This window comes from Neofelis nebulosa, chromosome X (assembly GCF_028018385.1).
Source record: "Neofelis nebulosa isolate mNeoNeb1 chromosome X, mNeoNeb1.pri, whole genome shotgun sequence".
Classification (NCBI taxonomy): domain Eukaryota; kingdom Metazoa; phylum Chordata; class Mammalia; order Carnivora; family Felidae; genus Neofelis; species Neofelis nebulosa.
Genome location: NC_080800.1, coordinates 109438680 through 109457961, shown reverse-complemented (window position 1 = coordinate 109457961; position 19282 = coordinate 109438680). Strand labels below are relative to the sequence as shown.

At 44.2% G+C, this 19282-nt stretch overlaps 1 protein-coding gene across 2 annotated transcripts in view; it reads left to right on the top strand.

The window, feature by feature from the left end:
• Window positions 1-19282, top strand: part of HS6ST2 (heparan sulfate 6-O-sulfotransferase 2) — a 289752-nt gene that overhangs the window by 232505 nt on the left and 37965 nt on the right. The window contains exon 4 of one of the 2 annotated variants that reach the window (XM_058713042.1): window positions 12831-12917. The exons of the other annotated variant lie outside the window; for it this stretch is intronic. Within the exon in view, the coding sequence (XP_058569025.1) occupies window positions 12831-12917 (87 nt within the window). The remainder of the gene's footprint in view (window positions 1-12830; window positions 12918-19282) is intronic. 2 annotated transcript variants of the gene reach the window in all.

Below are 19282 nucleotides of genomic sequence, written 5' to 3'. Positions count from 1 at the left end.
GTCCCTTATGGCCTTGGTTGCTAGGAAACTTGGAACTAATCTAGCACTGAATTTTGGGAACCCTCCTTCTGTCTGAGAATGAGTCCCTCTCTTTTTGAAGTATTTTTATGGATCTTGGTTTTTCACCACGGTCGTATTGTAGATGTCCTTTACGATAAGCCAGCTGGAACTTGAGGTAGCAGTGGGTCATAAATTACGAAAAATTTTGCCATGGCCTCACGTGTGATGGTTGAACACCAGCCTGCATTCTTCTTGGCCCATGCCCCGAGCTCTGACTCTGTGCTCCCTGGAATAAACTCTGTTTCTGTTAGGCACAGCCTCCATTTTCACACTGGATTTGATGCTTTCCCCCATATAAACCTTTAATCCTAATTTCTATATGCCTCCAAATAGAAAAAGTGGGTGAGGGGCATAGAGCAGTGTGCACCTTCCTTTTGCTGTTGTTGTTGTTTTCCTTATCTCTGGAGCCAGCTGTATAAAACTGCCAAGAAGGAAACTTCCTCTTAAACCAGAACCTTCCAGGGGCGCCTGGGTGGCTCAGTCGGTTGAGCTTCCGACTTCGGCTCAGGTCATGATCTCACGGTCCGTGAGTTCGAGCCCCGCGTCGGGCTCTGTGCTGACAGCTCAGAGCCTGGAGCCTGCTTCGGATTCTGTGTCCCCTCTCTCTCTGACCCTCCCCCGTTCATGCTGTGTCTCTCTCTGTCTCAAAAATAAATAAACATTAAAAAAAACCAAAAAACCAAAAAACAAAAACAGAACCTTCCAGCATGGGGTTTGCTGACCCGTGGCAATTACCAGTACTAGGATTGTTTTAGTTGGTGCCTTACTTGACTTTCAGTTTATGGCTGTCACTTGACAGAATTAAAAATTCACTCTGCTCTGTCTGCTCAGTTTTTGAAGGCGATAGCCTGTTCCAGAGGAGGTGTTCTCCAGGAAACAAAGACTCTGTACTGTGCCCAGAAACCAAAACTGGTCAGGGCCCGGGGCCTCCAAGTAGTTGGCTTCCTATAGTCCGTGGTATCACATAGGCCATGAATAACCTTTCTGTAGAGCCATGGGCAGTTGGAAAATGTGCCTCGACAAGCTCTGGCTGAGTTTTGACATCCTGGAAAGCAAGCAGTAAAGGACACGCCCCTTCATTTAAACAAAACTCCTACCCAGGCTTGCCAGGGATGAGTAGAGCAAAAGCTCCTAAGAGGAAGTCGAAGAAAACAATAACAGAACTTTGTGAGAGTAAGAGGGTCTCACTCTCCCTCCCTCCCTTCATCTCCTTCTTGAGTTTCTGGAACTCTGATGCTGAACTGCCCTTCCATGAGCCCTAGACAAGCCGAGAATGTCAAAAGTAACTTTCGGTAACCACACTGAAAACAAAAGAAGGAAAACATAATCAGCCTAGAGTAGACAGGTCGCAAAACCCGTAATTCTAAGAATCCAAGGAGAAGCATTGAACAGTTTTTCAAAATGCACACTTCTTTTGCCCCTAAGCCACAAATGATTGTTTATATCCCTTTTAGGCAGCTAGCTGGGTGCCTTTCCTCTAAATACTGGCTTTCCATTAGGTAAATGCTGTCTTGTTTCCCTTTAAGGGTCAACTCTGCTTTCCCTGGTTGGAATCTTCTGTGCAATCGCCAGGACCCTCCCTTTCCAGCTGCAGTCTGAAGAACCGGTCTTCTTCACAGGGGCATGATGATTAACTTGCCAAGATGACATTCTTGAGCCTCAGTGAAGGTTCTAGCCCTTCACAGCTTACATCATCTGCTTAGGTCACATAGAGTCACGTTTTACAACTCATCACTGGGGGTTCCTGTCCCATATATCCCCCATTGAGGGGGATCTGGAAATGGTTTAATATGGCTTAACATTCATGGCATCCCTTCAAAGACAGTGTCAATAACAAGAGTGAAGGCAGCCATTTTCTCACAAAGGTTGAGGGACATAAGGAACAGTGCAGGCCCTTCCCACAGGACCTACTCCCTGACACTGATGAGGACATTTTCCACGAGGACTTTATTCTTTACTTAATTTAGGCTTTCACAGTACTAAGTTTCGTTTCTTCCTTTCATGTTTTTATCACTGTAGCTTTATACCTCTCTACTCCTCCGTTTCTCCATTTCCCCTAAGCCAAGAGGTGCTCCCTGCCAGTGAGATCTTGCACTGTGGTTTCAGTGTTTGCTATAGAGAAATGTATGGACACCTAGTTCATACAGGTTTAAAGAATGTATTATATAAGAAGTTGATAGTTTAGTGGCTAGGGAGAGCCAGAGAGCAGTTATTTCAAAGCACAGAGGCTACCTTACAAAGAGGTGGCAGAGACGATACCATGATTCTCAGGAAGCCTTGGCCTTCCCAAGTGCAAAACAAGTGAAGTTGGCATGTGGCTGACCCACATTCTGATTATTACAGAGCCAAGATTTTCTTGAAGTTTTGAAGCTAAGAAGAGAACAATAGGTCCCATTTCTGATTTTGTACATAATAGCAGAAGCAAAGAACAGGAACAGTAATGAAAAGCAGACTAATTGCTTCTTTGGGAGATGATAACTAATTGTTTCTTTGGGAGGTGTATTTGCATAAACTTGAGGACAGTTGCTTTATCTAGTTCAGACACCAAAATGATTTCTTCTTTTATTGATTTTTGTTGCAACAAATAAGGCCAGACTGAAAAAAAAATGTGTATCTAAAGCCTATAATTAGGGATTTGTTTGGTACAAGATGCTTCTTCCTTCAGCATACTTCGGATCATTTTTTCCAGGAATTGATGAGAACAGGTTGTGTGTGATCAAGAAGGTTTGCTCTCTATCAAATACTCCTGGCATTAGAAAGGACAGCGTGACTGATGAAACACCACAAGTCATCCGAAAAGTGCACTAGGGGAAAGCAACATGTAGCAGTTGGAAACCCAAGGCAAACAAATGTCTTAGAATCAGCAAATGAGTCTCTTATGATTGTAACACTCGTGCCCCTAGGTCCAGTGTCTTCTTCGGCTTGCACGAGCCCACTTTGGCCACTCTAGCTTGTCCTTAATCTTCTTCCCAGGCTCTGCTCTTCTCATTCAACACACTTTTCCTGCGTAATCTCTTCTCTGCTGAGGAGTTCACCTACCACTGCTATACTGAAGACTCCCACATCTCTGGAGACCGTTCTCCAGCTAAGATCATCTATATCCAGCTAAGCTCTACATCCATGCGTTCCAAGTGTCAACCAGATCCGTAGCCTGGGGGTCTCACCAGCACACAAAACTCAACATAACCCAAAATGAACCTGGCATCTCCTTCATGCTCTCCCCCAACAAAAAAAAGGCTGACCACCTTTCTTGTAGTATTTATTTTGGCAGTTGGAGCCACAACTTATTCATGTTACTTCGTCTTTGGCCCAAAGCCTTTCTGTCTTCTGTGCTCTGTGGGGGCTCTGGCCCTGTCTGCTAGGTGCCAGCCAAGTTCTGTCATTAACTTCATGTTACATCCTTGGGTACTTCCATTGGATACATCCCTTCTTTTCTCAGGACCTTACTTTACTCTCTCGAAGTGCTCTTCGAAACTCCCTGTTTCTGAGTTTTCTCTTGACTGGGGTGAGGTATATTTAATAGAGCCTCAGCTAACTGTCTTGGGTTAGACAGGACTGTTACTCAAAACTCATATTCATGGGAAGAAGGATATGCATATAAATTATACAAGGCTTAGCATTTAACAGTGATTAGTGGGTGATACACAAACAAGATATATTTTGTTTCCATGAATTGTCAGAGTTTTAATCTTCCACGAACATACACGGTAAAATACGGCTCAGTTTTCCAAATCTTAACAGAAAAATTCCGACTATTGGGTTTTATTCAGAAAAGAAAACTAGTGGTGTCTACACATCATAGAATGGTTAACATTTGCAACAGAGACCCGACTTTGAAGTAACATGCACTCAAACAAATATCTGAATGACTGATGCTTGAGCAGTTTAAAAATAAAAATATTTTCAAACTTTTAACTGCCCCCTCTAAATATAAACGAAGAGAAAAGTGTAAGAACCTTTGGTTTACAGGCTCAGTACTAGTAAGAGATACAACGGAGCACAGTTGAGAGAACTTTTCTTTCTTGACTACCCCAGAAAGCATGATCAACACCATTGTTGACATGGCCCTTCTACTTGCTTTCTAAGGACACAGCTGCACTTTTACATCCTGAATATATTCACTTGCTTAGAAAGCACGTAAGATGCCAAGTTCAGCCCCAGGAATACCTTGGAATGCTCCTGCCTTTGGACACTGACACGTAGCTAGAAAATTGGAACCCCGTAGCCCCAGCGTTAATATGTGAGGCCTTGGTTAGTCAGGACCAACGCTGCCTCAATGGCCCAACTTGTCCAAGATCCTCTGGCTATTACAGAGACAGAAAATGAGCTCAGCCCTGCCTGATTCCCATGCCCATGCTCTTTCCACAACTTCACAGTTGCCCTCTGTTAGTTTGGCAACACCTTTCTCCAAAGTTGCTGATTCCCACTGCTTTGACCCTACTTCAGTCTCATATCGGTGGGCACTGGAGCTCAGAAATGGCACTGTGACCGACTGTCATGTTTTTAGGCATGCAGTGCGGTCTGTCATGAGTCAATTGAACAAACAAACAAACAAAAAAACAAACAAAAAACCCAAAGCCACATGACTGCTACTGAACCTCTAAATAGACATGTGTTAGTCAGTTCAATTCAGCAAACATGTTAGAAGCCAAATTGACCAGGATGGTTGTTGGGCAACAGGTATTGAAAACCTCGTATATGACAGATGTTATAAGAAACTTTGTGAACATATATGAATACAATTTGTTTGTATCCTCAAAGAATTTGACATATAATGTGCAGGCAGAATGGACATTCCTGAAAACCCATCAGAACGTACTTAGCAGGAAGTAAAAGCAAAGTGATTATTCACGAGAGAAAAGGAAATGAATACATGATCAGTCCCTCCCCCCGCCAACACCCTTGGTTCGTATCTCTCTGCAGTATGAAGTCAGAATCTCACTTCCCAATAAATGAGCTCACTGGCTTTCTTTCTTTCTTTCTGTTTTTTTCTTCCTGTGTACAAATTCCTGCCACCGCAGTTGGCCTCTTTGGCTTTTCCTAAAAAGTTCACTGAGACTTTTCGGGCCTTCTCTGGGGACTCCCTGATGTCTAATGTTCAGCAAGTAGGCTCCAGTTGTGAATTTTTAATGATGCCAGATCATTTTCAGTAAATAGAACTTCAAGCTCAATGGACGCCGTCAGGTCCAATTTTTGTCTGACCTGCCATTGGGCTCCACTCTGTAGTGTCTACAGTAATTGCCGCTTCCTCGGGAAGGGGAAGCTTCTCCAGAGAAGGATGTCGGCGGCCCTTTTGTGTCCTCCTCTTTCCCGGCTCAGGAGCAGTAGATGGGGGCACTTGATTCAAGCAGATTCTAATTGCGTTGTCTGGAAAGCAGGGACAACGCATGTGGCCGACTGTTCTCTCTCCCTTGCCACTAAGTGTGGCTGTCTCTCGCGTCTTTCGAGAGTGGTCCCCAGAGTGTGCTGCACAGACCGGCAGCCTCGCCCGGGAACCTGTTGGAAGTGTAAATTCTCAGGCTCCAGCCTAGAGCTGCTGAAGCGGGCACTCTGGGGGTGGGGCCCAGCCGGCTACCTTTTACAGGTTCTCCAGGTGATTCCTGATGTAGGATGAAGTCTAAGAGCCACCGTCGGATAGTAAGGATAGGCATAAGTTCAGTTCATTTTGTGAAAATTCTCATAACCCAAAGTTTCTTTTCTGATTTATGCATCTTTAGCACAGACTGAAAATCATAATTTTCCTAACGGTAACTCAGCTGTACATCTACCTTCCCCGATTCTCCCAGACATAGGCAGTCACTCCCCGATTTATTTCCCTAGCACCTTTTCCACACTTGACTTCTCTGACTTCGGGTCATGTATCTGTTAACACACTCACCTTCTCCACTAGCTTGGGCCACGTGAGGGCGGGAACCTTGTCACGGTCATCATCGTATCCCCACGGCCCAACACGATGAAGGGCACCCAGGAGATGTCCTTGGAGTGAATAAATTGTTTAACATTTTATAATTTTCATGGGATGGCCTTAAGAAGTCAGACTGTCGGACAAGGAAACTGAGACCCAGAGAAGTTAAGTGATTCAGCGGGTGGATTACAGACCCAGGACTAAAGGCGAAAGATTACCCCACTTTGGGAAAGGTAATGGTCAGAGTCCCCTAAATATTGCCCTCATGAACTCAACTCCACTTAGGAAGTCTGGGATACTTTGGTTCTTCAAGGGCAAAACCCTTAATTTGCTCGCAGACAGGCCTCCACCCAGGATGCTAAGAGAGGGTGGTTGAGGGCACCAGTTAGTGAGCCATGGTGCAGAGACTGAGAATGGGAAAGGGAGTCATGGTGAAAAATAGGAATAGATTTTAGCATTATCAGAAGTATATCCCCAACTTTCGGTTAGTCCTTGGCAAAGGGGAGCCAAAAGGAAAAGATGTGAGCTGCAAGTGAAACCAAGGTTTCAAGCACAGTTTTCCTCACCTGTCAGCAGCACGGAATGTCCTTTGTGAGGTGTTTTCGTTTTGGGAATGGGTTGATAAGGATTGTCACTCACCTCACCTCTTGGTGCCCAGCTTACCTTATCACATAAGCAATCTGGCTGGGTGAGGAGGATGGGGAGAAGCAGGCTTCCTCATGGGATGAGGAAGATCACTGGCGCCCACAAGGGTCAGGGTCTGCCTTTTCCCACGTTAACCTTAGCATTGAACTCTACCTAACTAAGTCAACCGGCTCAGGCTGTTTTCTTTGGGCCCCTGGGAGGTAAGACTTTGTAACACACATGTAAATCCCCGTAAACTGAGGAGGACATAAGCAGACGATGGCAGGGGCTGTCTGTCACGCGAAACATCCACCTGTCAATCACAACGGATCGCTGTCCCATCAGCCCTTGATGCTTATACTCACAGTTTTGACTTCCATTTCAGAGCAATGACTGTACATCTACCCCTGTCTTTCTTCTTAAGCTACCGTGCCATTTCTCTAATTGCTTGCTGGACACTGTCGACACATCAGCACCCTGACTCAGTATGCCCCAAACGGAATCTATCATCTTCTCTCGTCCGGATTCCCTTCCCAACCAATCTGTCTCTTTCACTGGAACCTTGGCTTTCTCAGCCATTCAACTTCCAGACCTTTCATGTAGACTTTATTCTCATTCCCTAGATGTAGTCAGTCCCCAAGTTCTGTCATTTCTTTTGATATGCCATGCCTGGTTTCCTCCTTTCCACCCTCATCACTACCGTCACGGTCCAGGCTCCCATCATATTTCAGGAGTCCATCACCCCAAACCTTGCAGTACCAAGAGCTAAGATTTTCCGCTTCTCAATCCCCTATCCGATGGAGGAGCGTAGAGCTCGATGTAAATGTAACAGCTGTAAGGCAAGTTCCAGCGGCCTCCAATAGTCTGTAACCCAGGTCCAAGCTCTTGGGAAAGATGCAGGTGAATAGCCAGTTTAATTGAGAAAATAATATTCATGTTCTTTCTTGATCCCAGTGAGGCATTCAGGGTTGTGACTGGCTTTCCTGGACAGAAACAGCAGGTGCCAAGAGGTGAGAAGGGCAAAATAGCAACAATAATCAATAAGCGTATCGCTCTAGTCCCTGATGCCCCTGGGGTGAGTTGTGAGAGTGGAAAGTTAATGGAAGGGGAGAGGGCAAGATAACGTGAGTGTCCCGCTGCCTTTTCCAAAAGCTCTGCAATTACAAAGTAATTGTGAGTGTTTGTGTGAATGGTTTACCTGATCAGTTTAATTCCCTCTGCCTTATAGATGAGAATCCTGAGACAGCAAAAAGTTATATGCCTTGCTGGCGGTCAGGATTAGAAGTTGAGATATTTTGAATAGGTGCTTTGAACAGATGAGGCTGCTTCTTAGAGATCGTAGTTAACACTGAACTTCCTAGCAATAAAGGTGAGCTTTTCTCTTCCCTAAAAACCTGTCATTATCCACACTTAAGCAAAGAAAACTAGGGAAGGAAGGTAACTGAACGCACAGGTTAGTGACCTGAACTCTCTTTGCCTGATGATTAACAGAATTATAGATAATAGGAATGGGACCCTTAAAGGGGTAGGGACACTAATTTAGACACTCTCGGTAGAAGAAAATGAAAAAAGTTTGGAGCAAAGAAAGAAAACCACTCAGGACATAACCTAGAAAGATAGAAAAATGAAATGAAGAAGACTCATCAGCTCTAATTAAAGGAAATCAATATTTGAAGAGCTGTCTTGCTCAGTAACAGAACAAGGGCAAAAATACTTCGGAAATGTGAGCCTCTTAGAAAATAGAAAAGCAGATTTTCGTGGGGAAGCAATCATGGGGAAGCAATCATGATTTCAAAGCCTTTCAAAAGACAACCACTTGGGGGGCGCCTGGGTGGCGCAGTCGGTTAAGCGTCTGACTTCAGCCAGGTCACGATCTCACGGTCCGTGAGTTCGAGCCCCGCGTCAGGCTCTGGGCTGATGGCTCGGAGCCTGGAGCCTGTTTCCGATTCTGTGTCTCCCTCTCTCTCTGCCCCTCCCCCGTTCATGCTCTGTCTCTCTCTGTCCCAAAAATAAATAAACATTAAAAAAAAATTAAAAAAAAAAAAAACAAAAAAACAAAAGACAACCACTTGGTGGGTATGTGGTAGAGGGAACTCAAGCACCTGTTGGGGAAGCAGATCTGATGAGCTTCTATCCCTGGTACAATCTATATATTTTAAGTGCATTTCTTCATCCTGTGAGCTTTAAGGAGCCTAGGGTCATCTCTAGGGAGCAAAGAGTAGCTACCATTTCCCCACACAGACTTGAAATAACCCCTCAACAATAGCTTGGGTTTCATCTCAGTTACTGCTTACAATAACACACACTGGAAAACATTAAGAGCTATATATACAAATGCAGTAGGGTTCTCCTTATTCACCCAATCACCCAAGCAAGCTTGCTGGAGAATCCTTTCCAAGCTCACATGTCTTTGTGGTCCACGTGATGATCAACCATCAGTCCAAGTCTAACTAGACCAGAGTCCAAGTAGAATACAGTTCTCCTAGACCATTCTTCTTTAGGAATGGAAATGGAAAATATGTGACATGTGCCACCACTTCCTCTCTTACAAACCAGTGCCAGACATTGATAATCGATCACGGCACTCCTTTCTACTGAGCCCAAAGGCGACTTTTGTTCATTTGTTCAACAGATACTTTGAGTGCCCTCTTAAGAGCTAGTTGGAGAGACAGATACACAATAAAATGTAAGCATATGCTTCGTGCCAAACAAAAGACATGTAGCCTGACTCTTCTGAAACACAGTTTCAATTTCCTAAGACCCTGAAAATTAATTTTTTAAATTTCAGTGCTGAATTGTAGTTAGAACAGCACAACTATTTTTCACGGGTCTGAGATGAATTCATTCCAAAAGGAGCCTACAAAGTACTATAGGAAATGCAGAAGTTTCTGTATTCCACCCATCAAGAAAGTGAGTGGAGTGCGTTTGAGACTGCTAGGTTCTTCTCCCTCAAGTACCTCTCTGATCTAAGAGAAAAATCCAGATTGGAGTGGATCTGATTGCCATTTTGGGTTAAGTACACTGGATGCCATTTCAGCATCAAATTATTCAATCAGAAACACTTTGAAAATGCTGGAGAGTTGGGTTAGTCAGAGTTTTCCCACCTGAATACAATGTGCATAATACTGCAGATTTTTTTTTTCATATTTCTGGTGTTGGAGACATTTGTGGAGCCTGTGGAAAATGACTTGATAGATGGAGACCGACAGCTGGCCAGGCAGACAGAAGGAGTGCTGGCTCTCATTAACTTTTCCTATCAGGAGCTCACCTGGAATAGTTTCCATAGGCCTTTGATAGCTCTGGGTGTGAGGGAGGGAGGAAGGGATCTTCTCAGAAGAGGATAGCTCCTGAGAAGGAGTGGAAGAAGCCTGGACTCATACTCTCAGGGATTTCAGGCCACAGCCTTTAAGATTGCAACTCAAAGAGGAGAGCAAAGTGAAGAGGTCTGACAAGTGGTCTAGAGATAAAATAATGACAACAGGAGTAGGTCTGTTTCAGATCTGCGGGTTGGAAACTAGCTCAGCTTCCTTGCAGCCCTCCTCCATCTCATATGCCCCAAATTATCATCTGTGCATCCTAAAAGCGGAGAGGGTTTGTTCCTGTAAGTCCCTGGGATGGCTGGATGTTCCAGTGGCCAGCGTTCTTTGCAGCATCTTAATCTTGGGGTCCTTGACCTGTGTTTTTCCAGATCTCCGAGGCTCCCAGTCTGCAGCTGCAGGATTTTCTCTTTCTCTCTCATGGGGCACTTCTGGAAAACTCCGGATCCTTCAGTCTCAAGTTTCAGAATTACAGCACCTTGTCCAGACTTGGGTACTGAGCCTGGAATTTGGGGGCAGACCGATGACTCTTTTCCCTCAATGTCCACCAAGCCTTTCTATACAACAGTCTTTAGTATATCTACAAAACAAACTCCTGAGATCCAAGCCTGCCACAAATTCTGCTTAGTCCCTACTGCACTTTCAGATACACTTTACCACTGTGAATGGATCTGCTCGTTGCCCGGAACACACATTTTGAGTTATTTGGTGACTTTTACCCCCAAGTCTTGGTGCCATACCTTCTGTGTGTGATTTTTCTCTGAGTAAGTTTTTGGTTTTATTCCCTTTGGATCTTCACTTACAGGATGTGGCAGTAGGTCACAGGGGTCCTTATTCCTATCTCTTCAAGGGGTACTGCTCCAAGACTGCTCCCATCTAGAGCGGCAGTTAACAATAAGAAGGCTGTCAGTGCCAGCCACCAGCTTTCCCTGAAGTCCTGTCGGTGCCTTGCATCGAGTTTCAACGGGGTCACTTGTCACAGAGATTATAAAGGACTTTCATACCCAAGGCACAAACATGGGAATTTAGCAGCGAGGATGGGTGCTCTTGTATTGAAAAGATCGTGGATGCCTGAACTTGATGACTCGGAGTGTTAAATGACCACCTAGTCTGAGCCCCTTAGCTTGCAAGATCAAAAAATCCCTTGTTTCGGAATGCTGCCAGTGAAATTTCCCACTGGCTCCTGTTTCAGTGAGGGGCTAGGAGGAGGAAGGCTGGCGGCCAGTGACCAGGATGTAGAAGTGAGGAAAACTGAGCCCTGCTTGAATTTCACAACACGTAGCCTATTACATACATTCTTTGCATCAGACTGCGCCGACCTGCTGGAAGAGACAGTTTTGAGTTCTTCTGAATTTGCCCAATTGTTTGGTATTCTCTCTTAGTTTCTGGGCTTGCCTCTGGATGAGGAAGGTAGCCGGTATGGTCCCAGGTGCAGCTAAGGAGTTCTTTGTTAGGACGTCATTATAGATACTCAAGGGCACAGGGGAGTCGGCAGACCCCACTCAGAATGTAGCCGCATTCCAGTGAGCCCACGAGCAGCACAAAGAAACCTCCTCCAGGATAGAATGTGTGCTCACCCTCTCTAGAATGTCTGCCCCCTCCAGCAGGAGGAGAGGAGCTCACCTTGATGTCTCACACTCCCAAGAACTGTTTTTTGGACCTACTGGACACTGAATCCTACCTGTTGGGGCTTTTGTTGTCTGATTAGCCCTTGTCTGTGCCCACATACGTGACCTTTGCAGTCACCCGAAACCTGTGATTAACTCTGGGCCCAGTCACATCCATGTAGCCATTTAAAGCTGATGGGTGTAGGGCAGAATATCTTTTCTGACCCTCACCCTACCCCACATATAAGTACTTGTAGGTCCCTGAGGTACTTAAAAGATTCAGAAGCATCTGGAAAGGTCTTTGACATCCTCTGAGACAATATTCTGTGCCTTTGGAAGGCTCGATTATCCTCCTTGAGCGCCGAGATATGCATTTTTCTTTTTTACCTTCACTTCTCATAAAAGGTTATGCTGACGTAGATCTGACTAACAACAAAAAAAATCTTTCTGATGAAATCAGGATAAATAATTCTGCACATCATCAAGTGGAGAGAAAAGGCTTTGAATTGGTTTCCATGGAAATCTGAAGACGAAGTAAAGTAATAATTTCAAGGCAGAACGGCTGAACTGAAGATAATGGTAAAAATAGTTTGATAAAGAAAATAGAATAAAGTAATCAAGAAGACTCCAATCAATTATTCCTTTTTGTTTACCTTCAAGTGATTAATTTGTCTGCGTTTATTAACCTGATGAGATTAAGCAGACCTTCCTAGTGATTTATTTCGTAATTGTTTCCAAGGTTTGACATAAGCTGTGGAGTTATTGAAGGTGGAGATTTAAATTCAATTACTCATGAAGCAGGTGGTGCTTCTCCTGAAAGAATATCTGAATTCACGGCCTTCCCATGTTAACATTATGAGTGAAAATTATTAATTCATCTGATAGTATCTCCCAAAGACTTTTAAAAGTCATTTGGCATCCACATACTTCACTAAAAGTCAGCAGCTTCAGAACTGAACTTGTAATACAGACACTCCAGAGACTTGAAATACAGGATTTTATGTTAAAGACTAGTTATTTTTCCACAGTTTTTTACTGGAGCCTCCCTTGGGGCCTGGGCTATGGTGCTATCATTAATGGAATCCACCAGCTCAAGCTTTGAATGCCAAAAGGATAGCTTTCTTTGAACTTGACCAGTGGGTTCCACTCTCTTTACCTTTGAAGGGCACCACTGGATAAGATCATGCTTTATTTTGACAGGAGAGAGAGAGAGAGAGAGAGAGAGAATACTTGAAAGTGTTTAAATGAAATGACTAATTGCTTTTTGTCTCTGCGGTCACTGTTGTATATATTTTTCTATTCTTTCTGTGGGTATAGTAAGGATAGACGGGGTTCTCCAAACACTAATCCAGGCGCCAACTCTCCATCATCCACAAAGGCCCGGAACGCATCTAAGAGTGGGAAGTAAGTGAAAAGTGTCCCTGTGCATCCAAAAAAACCATCACAAAGCCTTGCGCTGTCCTCATTTTGTCGTTCATTCATATTCATTCAACAAAGATTTGTGGAATGCCTTCCATGTGCCTCACACTGGGCTGGTCACTGGGGAATTTAAATGAGTAAAGAATGTGTCAAGAGTATTGGGTATATGGAGGACTATAAAGAAGCGGGAGGAGAGGGTGGGGAAAGTCAGGCTGAGTGTGAAGGCCAAGGACTTCAAGCACTGCAAGATTTGGACTATGTGTTTCATAAATTGAAGAAAGAAGCAGCAACAGCCCTGATTAATCATTTTACGAGTTGCAAAATCCACGAAAATCTGTCTTTGATCCACACATGAAGGTTTAGGGTTGAGGTAGAAAAATCTGGAAAGCCATTCCATGAATGTCCTAGTTTAAATACATTGACATTGTAACCATATCACTGATTTTTATGGCGTGTATATTCTGTTCCTAGTAACCAGCATGTACCATGTCCTACATGAAACTGTCTTTGTGGCATTGCCGAAACTTGTATTGGCTGAATATTTGTGATATTAGACTGACCTCTTTGGGTTAATTCCAGAAAACAACATTGGCTGGTTCAGCCAATTGGATTCAGCAGAGCATGGCAGTCTGAAACGATGTGATCCCATGATGAGGACATACCTCCCGTTAGGTGCTTCCCCTTGGCAGTGGTGTGGCCCTTTGGTGAATGCCTTGGGTTCTCTGTAGGCTACGTCTCTCAGTGGTATAGGGCATTGTGCCAGACAGAAATAGAGCCCAGAAAGAGTACCCAGGCTGCATCTAGGAGAAGATGAAAGATGCCTTCATCGTGCTAAAAGCTGTAATCTAGCAATAAGATATGTCAGCACAAGAGCATGGCTTTGCCATGAAAGGTGAATTTGTAATGGTCATATATTTTATGTATTCAGTGTTGGCCCATAAATGCTGCACTTTGAATATGATATTATATTCAATTCCCCAAGTGAAAGATCTACTGGCTGCCTTTTTCCCCCTTTCTTCTCCTCCTGAATACCATTTCAGGTTTGCATAGAAAGTTGAATGTGGGCTATCTTGGAGAATATAAAAAGCAGTGTCGAAGGCTAAATCTCCGAGCACTTATAACTCGTTTCAGTTATTTATCACCAAACAGCACAATCAAAACGCTGTATAAATCATGAAGGAAGGGAATTGGTGCACACAGTCCCAAGCAGATGAATGTTTCCAAATTAGTCCCAATTCATCGTCAGCGTGCACTCTCAGTGAACAGGTATGGCATTGGAGAATCGTTTTTAGCGCCGTGCTTGCAGAAATGGCGGGCCATGTCCGCACACCTTGTGCGCACCTGTCACGCTGACAACTGCAGGGCCCAAGCTGCATTTGTTAGACCCTGATGTATTGTAATGGATGCTTGTGATGGCTGTTGCACTTTGAAAGGGGCACCGTTTTGTTCCTTTTGGCTTTGCAGGAGCCTAGTCTCTTACCTTTTGAGTGAAGAATCTCAGTATGAGCCACGAAAGGAGCATTGGTCGAACTGAGTTAAGATGACATAGAGAATGCATACCTAATACCATGCCCAGCTTGTGAACCGTAGGAGGTCCGCATAAATACATTCTTAAGTAGACAATGTGATCCTATATCACGCTTTCTGTATTTGGACACATCCCAAGCTTCTGCCACGATGAGGCCCTCCCTCTTTGCACATCTTAAGCTAGGTGCCTTTTATTTGCTTTGTACGTGACTCACAGATTGAGATAGTTCCTTTTAGTTCTTGATTATTTTTGTTGATTATTAATTACAACGAAAAAAAGATATCCAGTATCCAGTATCCTCCTCGTGGGTGTGCATGCCGAGTCCCTTTCTCTTCGTTATATCCCATAAGCTTTCAGGAGGTTTTTAAACTTTTTTCCTCTGCACATCTTCTCCTCAGGATGTGTTTTGTTAACACGAGCAGTCTCAATATGGTGAGACTATCGGGGCCACTTTCCATACTGTCTACAACAGTGTCTATCACTGTTAGGCACATGGGTTGTAGTTCAGAGAGGCTAACTTCCCATGCGTTTCCTTGGTTTGGGAGCGTGTGGCGGTGTGAGGTGTGGGTAGGTCGATTTCTGCACCTCAGGGCTTTTCCACCGTGCGCTGTCACAACAGCGGCCATCCAGGGGGCCGTTCTGCTGACTTTCTCATGTTTCTTGCCCTAATGGGAGTGAACTATGGAGCCGTGTTTAAGTTTCTATGCTATTTTGAGGCCAAAAACAGGCTGTAAGGCAGAAGGAATGTCTTTCTCTTCTCTGAAAAGAATTTAGGTCTCCTGTTTTTTGAAGAAACGAAATTTGTGGCTACAAAAACTAGTAGCTAATATGCGTCGAGGGAGTGCTCTCTGAGCCAACCTCTGTACCAAGCATTTAGCAATTTTGTCTCATTAATTCCTACCCGCAAACAGCTTACGAGATAGGCAGTATTATTATCATTTCCATTTCATACATAAGGAAATTGGAGAGGATATTGTGTGCTTCCATAGGGTCTCCACGTGGACAGTTTTGTCAAAAGCCTACTTTAACACAATAATGGAAAAGCATCAAGCATTTACTTTGTGCCATTGTGCTAAACCCTGGGGCCTCCGTGGTCAAATACGAGACACAATATGTACTTTCAAGGAACTCACAGTCTCCTTGTAGAGAGAGGAGAGGGGACACAGGATGACAAGATGGTATTTACAGCAAAGCAGTCACACAAGGTGCTGTTGGAGCACAAATGGTCACCCCCAACCAGTGCCAGGGTTGAAGTGGGAAAGATGTCACGTGAGGATATCAATAAAGGCTTCTCAGAAGGCTTCTGAACCCTTTCATTTTCTCCACTTACTCCTTAGGTAGCAAGGCTAGGTCAGAAGAGCAAAATGCAGGGGCACCTGGGCGGCTCAGTCGGTGGGGCTTCCGACTTCGGCTCAGGTCATGATCTCGTGGTTCACGGGTTCGAGCCCCTCGTCGGGCCCTGTGCTGATGGCTCAGAGCCTGAAGTCTGCTTTGTGGATTCTATCTCCCTCTCTCTCTGCCCCTGCCCAACTCATACTCCGTCTCTCGAAAATAAATAAAACATTAAAAAAAAATTGTTTTTAATTAAAAAAAAAGAAGAGCAAAATGCATAGTAGTCACTAAGGTGGACAGAATCCCCTCACGCTGATAAGAATAAGTCGGAGCTGTGAATTAGGTCAAAGCTAAAACCAAATGGCCATTTCTGCCCTTTTGGGGGGACTTCAGTCCATTTGAGACCAACTCAGATGCAGTGAAGCGTGCAGAGTAGCTTAAGAAACCTACAGCTTGAAAGTTGTGTCGGTTCTGCTTGCCCTGTTTCATTCCCTGGATCTGAAGCTGGGTAGCCAGCCCCCTGTCTCAGAGAGGAACAGATGGAATGGGATATATCTGAGCAGCAGAGCCAGACTACCCTGGCAGTGACTTTCAGGGAGAAGCATGCAGTTTCTTCTATGCCAATCGTGAGCCAAGTTGACAAGGCAGGAGAAAAATCAGTGCAGAGCCATACTTCTGACGTCAGGAAGCGTAGGTTTCGCAGAGGTTGACCCATGACTAGCCAGGCTACATTTAACCTCACATTTGGTTCCCTTTTGTAAAGTGAATCTGTTGTTCTGTTGAACCCATCATGCCAGAGTTAACCCATGTGTTGACCTATTGGGTTGTTCCTAGCAAGTACTTAAACGGTCAAGGCTGAGCATACAGGGCAGCGGCAAGGAGACGTTACGAATTTTCATTGTGCATCAGAACATGTTTTAAGGAGACTGACTCTTTTGCTGAACAGATAAGGACACTGAGACTCAAGAAGGGTTCAGCCGCTTTCCTAGAGACATGTATCTAGTTAGTAACAGAGGTAAGCCTGGAATCCCGGTCTTCTAATATTTGTCCCGTGCTCTTTCTACTACAAAGTGTGCTACAGTTCTTCTCCCAGATAGCCAGGGACTTCAGCTAATCACACTAAAGGAGCCTTGGAGCCTGGTCTCAGGATGTCCAGCTGGGTTCTGTGCCCTTCATGTACCATGAAACCTGTGTGGGCGGGCTCAGCCACTGTGAACATGGGGACTTTGGGGAAAAATTAGAATCATTACACTTTTTTTAAAAATGTAGCAGTACTGATGATAAAAAGAAATAGCATGCACTTTTCAAACACTTTCCTTTTTCTCTAAACTAACATCATTCTGGTTGTGTTTGGATGTCACCCATTCTCAACATTATTATTGAATGATCTCGAGCCTTTAACACCACTTCATCAGGGAAACAATAAAGTGAACTTGTAGATCACTACAGCTATTCTCCCTCAAATGAGCCAACCAAGGTTAGGGTGTGTGTGTGTGTGTGTGTGTGTGTGTAACATTCAGAGGCATCAATTTAAAAATTAGATCGCAGGCAGTTGCAGACAATGATGGAAGTTAATCACCCTCTCAGCCTGAAATGTTTGCCACGTAGGCTCAGGCTGTGGAATGGCAAGGACCAAGTTCAATTTTCAAATACTAGTGGAGGCCATGAATATTAAAGGACCAGGGCAGAGAACCCAAGCACAGCGCTTGGCAAACGATACCATAAATGTTGAATTAAGTACCGTAAATGTTAGCTTAAATCAATTAAGCCAAGGGAGCGCCTGGGTCACCAAGTTGGTTAAGTGTCCGACTCTTGGTTTCAGCTCAGGTGGTGATTTCACAGTCTGGGAGTTCAAGCCCCGCATCGGACTCCATGATCAGACTCCCTGCTGACAGTGCAGAGCCTGCTTGGGATTCTCTTTCTTTCTCTCTCTGCCCTTTCCTTGCTTGCACTGTCTCTGTCTCTCTCAAAATAAATAAATAAACTTAAAAAAAAAAAAAGTAAGCCAACGATGGAGGGATGTTAAAATGGAGAAAAAAGAGTACAGAAAGGAATAGGAGGACCAAGTCAACTTTGCTCACTTTACAAATCTGGCCGGAGCCTACCCCAGTAGCAGATGCCACAGAAAGACTGACTCCAACTGGTCTTTGCCAAAACTGTCCCATAATGAGCAGACCTGTTTATTCAGCAGTCGCTAGATGAGAGCAGATAGGAGCATATAGCTTCACAAATAAACTAAACACACCAACCTTCCTTTGGTTTTGGTTGGTAGGAGCCAAATGAAAAACTTTGCTGCATTAGAAAGAAGAGGTGAGGTCTTGCTTGGTCTGTATGGACTCAGCACGGTCCTGTTACATGTTCAGATTCAGCAGTTTATATGTCTGTCCCTGGAGTCCAAATCCTGCACACTGTGAGCTCATGATTATGTCATTTCCTCTCATTGACAGCCATGCACTTTTTTTTAACATTTATTTACTTTTGAGACAGAGAGAGACAGCATGAACAGGGGAGGGGCAGAGAGAGAGGGAGACACAGAATCTGAAACAGGCTCCAGGCTCTGAGCTGTCAGCACAGAGCCCGACGCGGGGCTCGAACCCACGGACCGTGAGATCATGACCTGAGCCGAAGTCGGACGCTCAACTGACCGAGCCACCCAGGCGCCCCTAGAGAGCCATGCATTTTTTAAGACCGTAGTCTGTGACTATTCCTAAAACCCCGTTTTGCATCTGTATATTAAAGTGTGTGTGTGTGTGTGTGTGTGTGCACATTGACTTCAAAATGTTGTGTGCTATATGAACATAACAATCAGATGGTCAAGTATCAACTTGTCAAATAATCACTGTAGTTTTATGTGATGATGATGTCAGTAGTGCCTTAGTTTAGCAATAAGACTAAGTGTAATATCACAAAGGCTTGTGACTTAGACTAAGTCTAAAATCACAAAGCATTAAGCTGATTGATACCTCTGTCTCGGTTTCTGTCTCTCTCTGCAATTGCTCCTCTGTAGAAAAAGACAAATGACAAAAACACAAACTGATGTCAGAATGCATTCCTAAAAATGTCTTTTAGTAGAATGTGCCCAAGAATCAGTTCATTTGTAGCCTAATTGCCTTTTCCTCCAATATTCTCCATCCAGGATAGTGTGAGATGTTTGGTCATAACAAAAAAGTCAAATCTGTTCCAGAAAGCACATTCATTAATAGGGCAGGAAAGTAGCCTAGGACACTTGAAAAAGACTTTCAGTAACAAAGGGTAAATAACACATCATCTGGACATACTTTGAGGTTTAACCTGTAGCTAACAGCTGCAGCACAGGGCTGTTCAAAGCTGTCTTTAAATAAATTAATCATGCAGCCTTGTGTGTATTTGAAAAGACATCAGCTTTGGAATCAAATAGACCTGGATTTGAATCCTGGCTCTACCACTGATTAACTTTGTACCTATCTCATTGGGCCATTGTGACGATGAAATGTCATAATCTAAGTAAGTG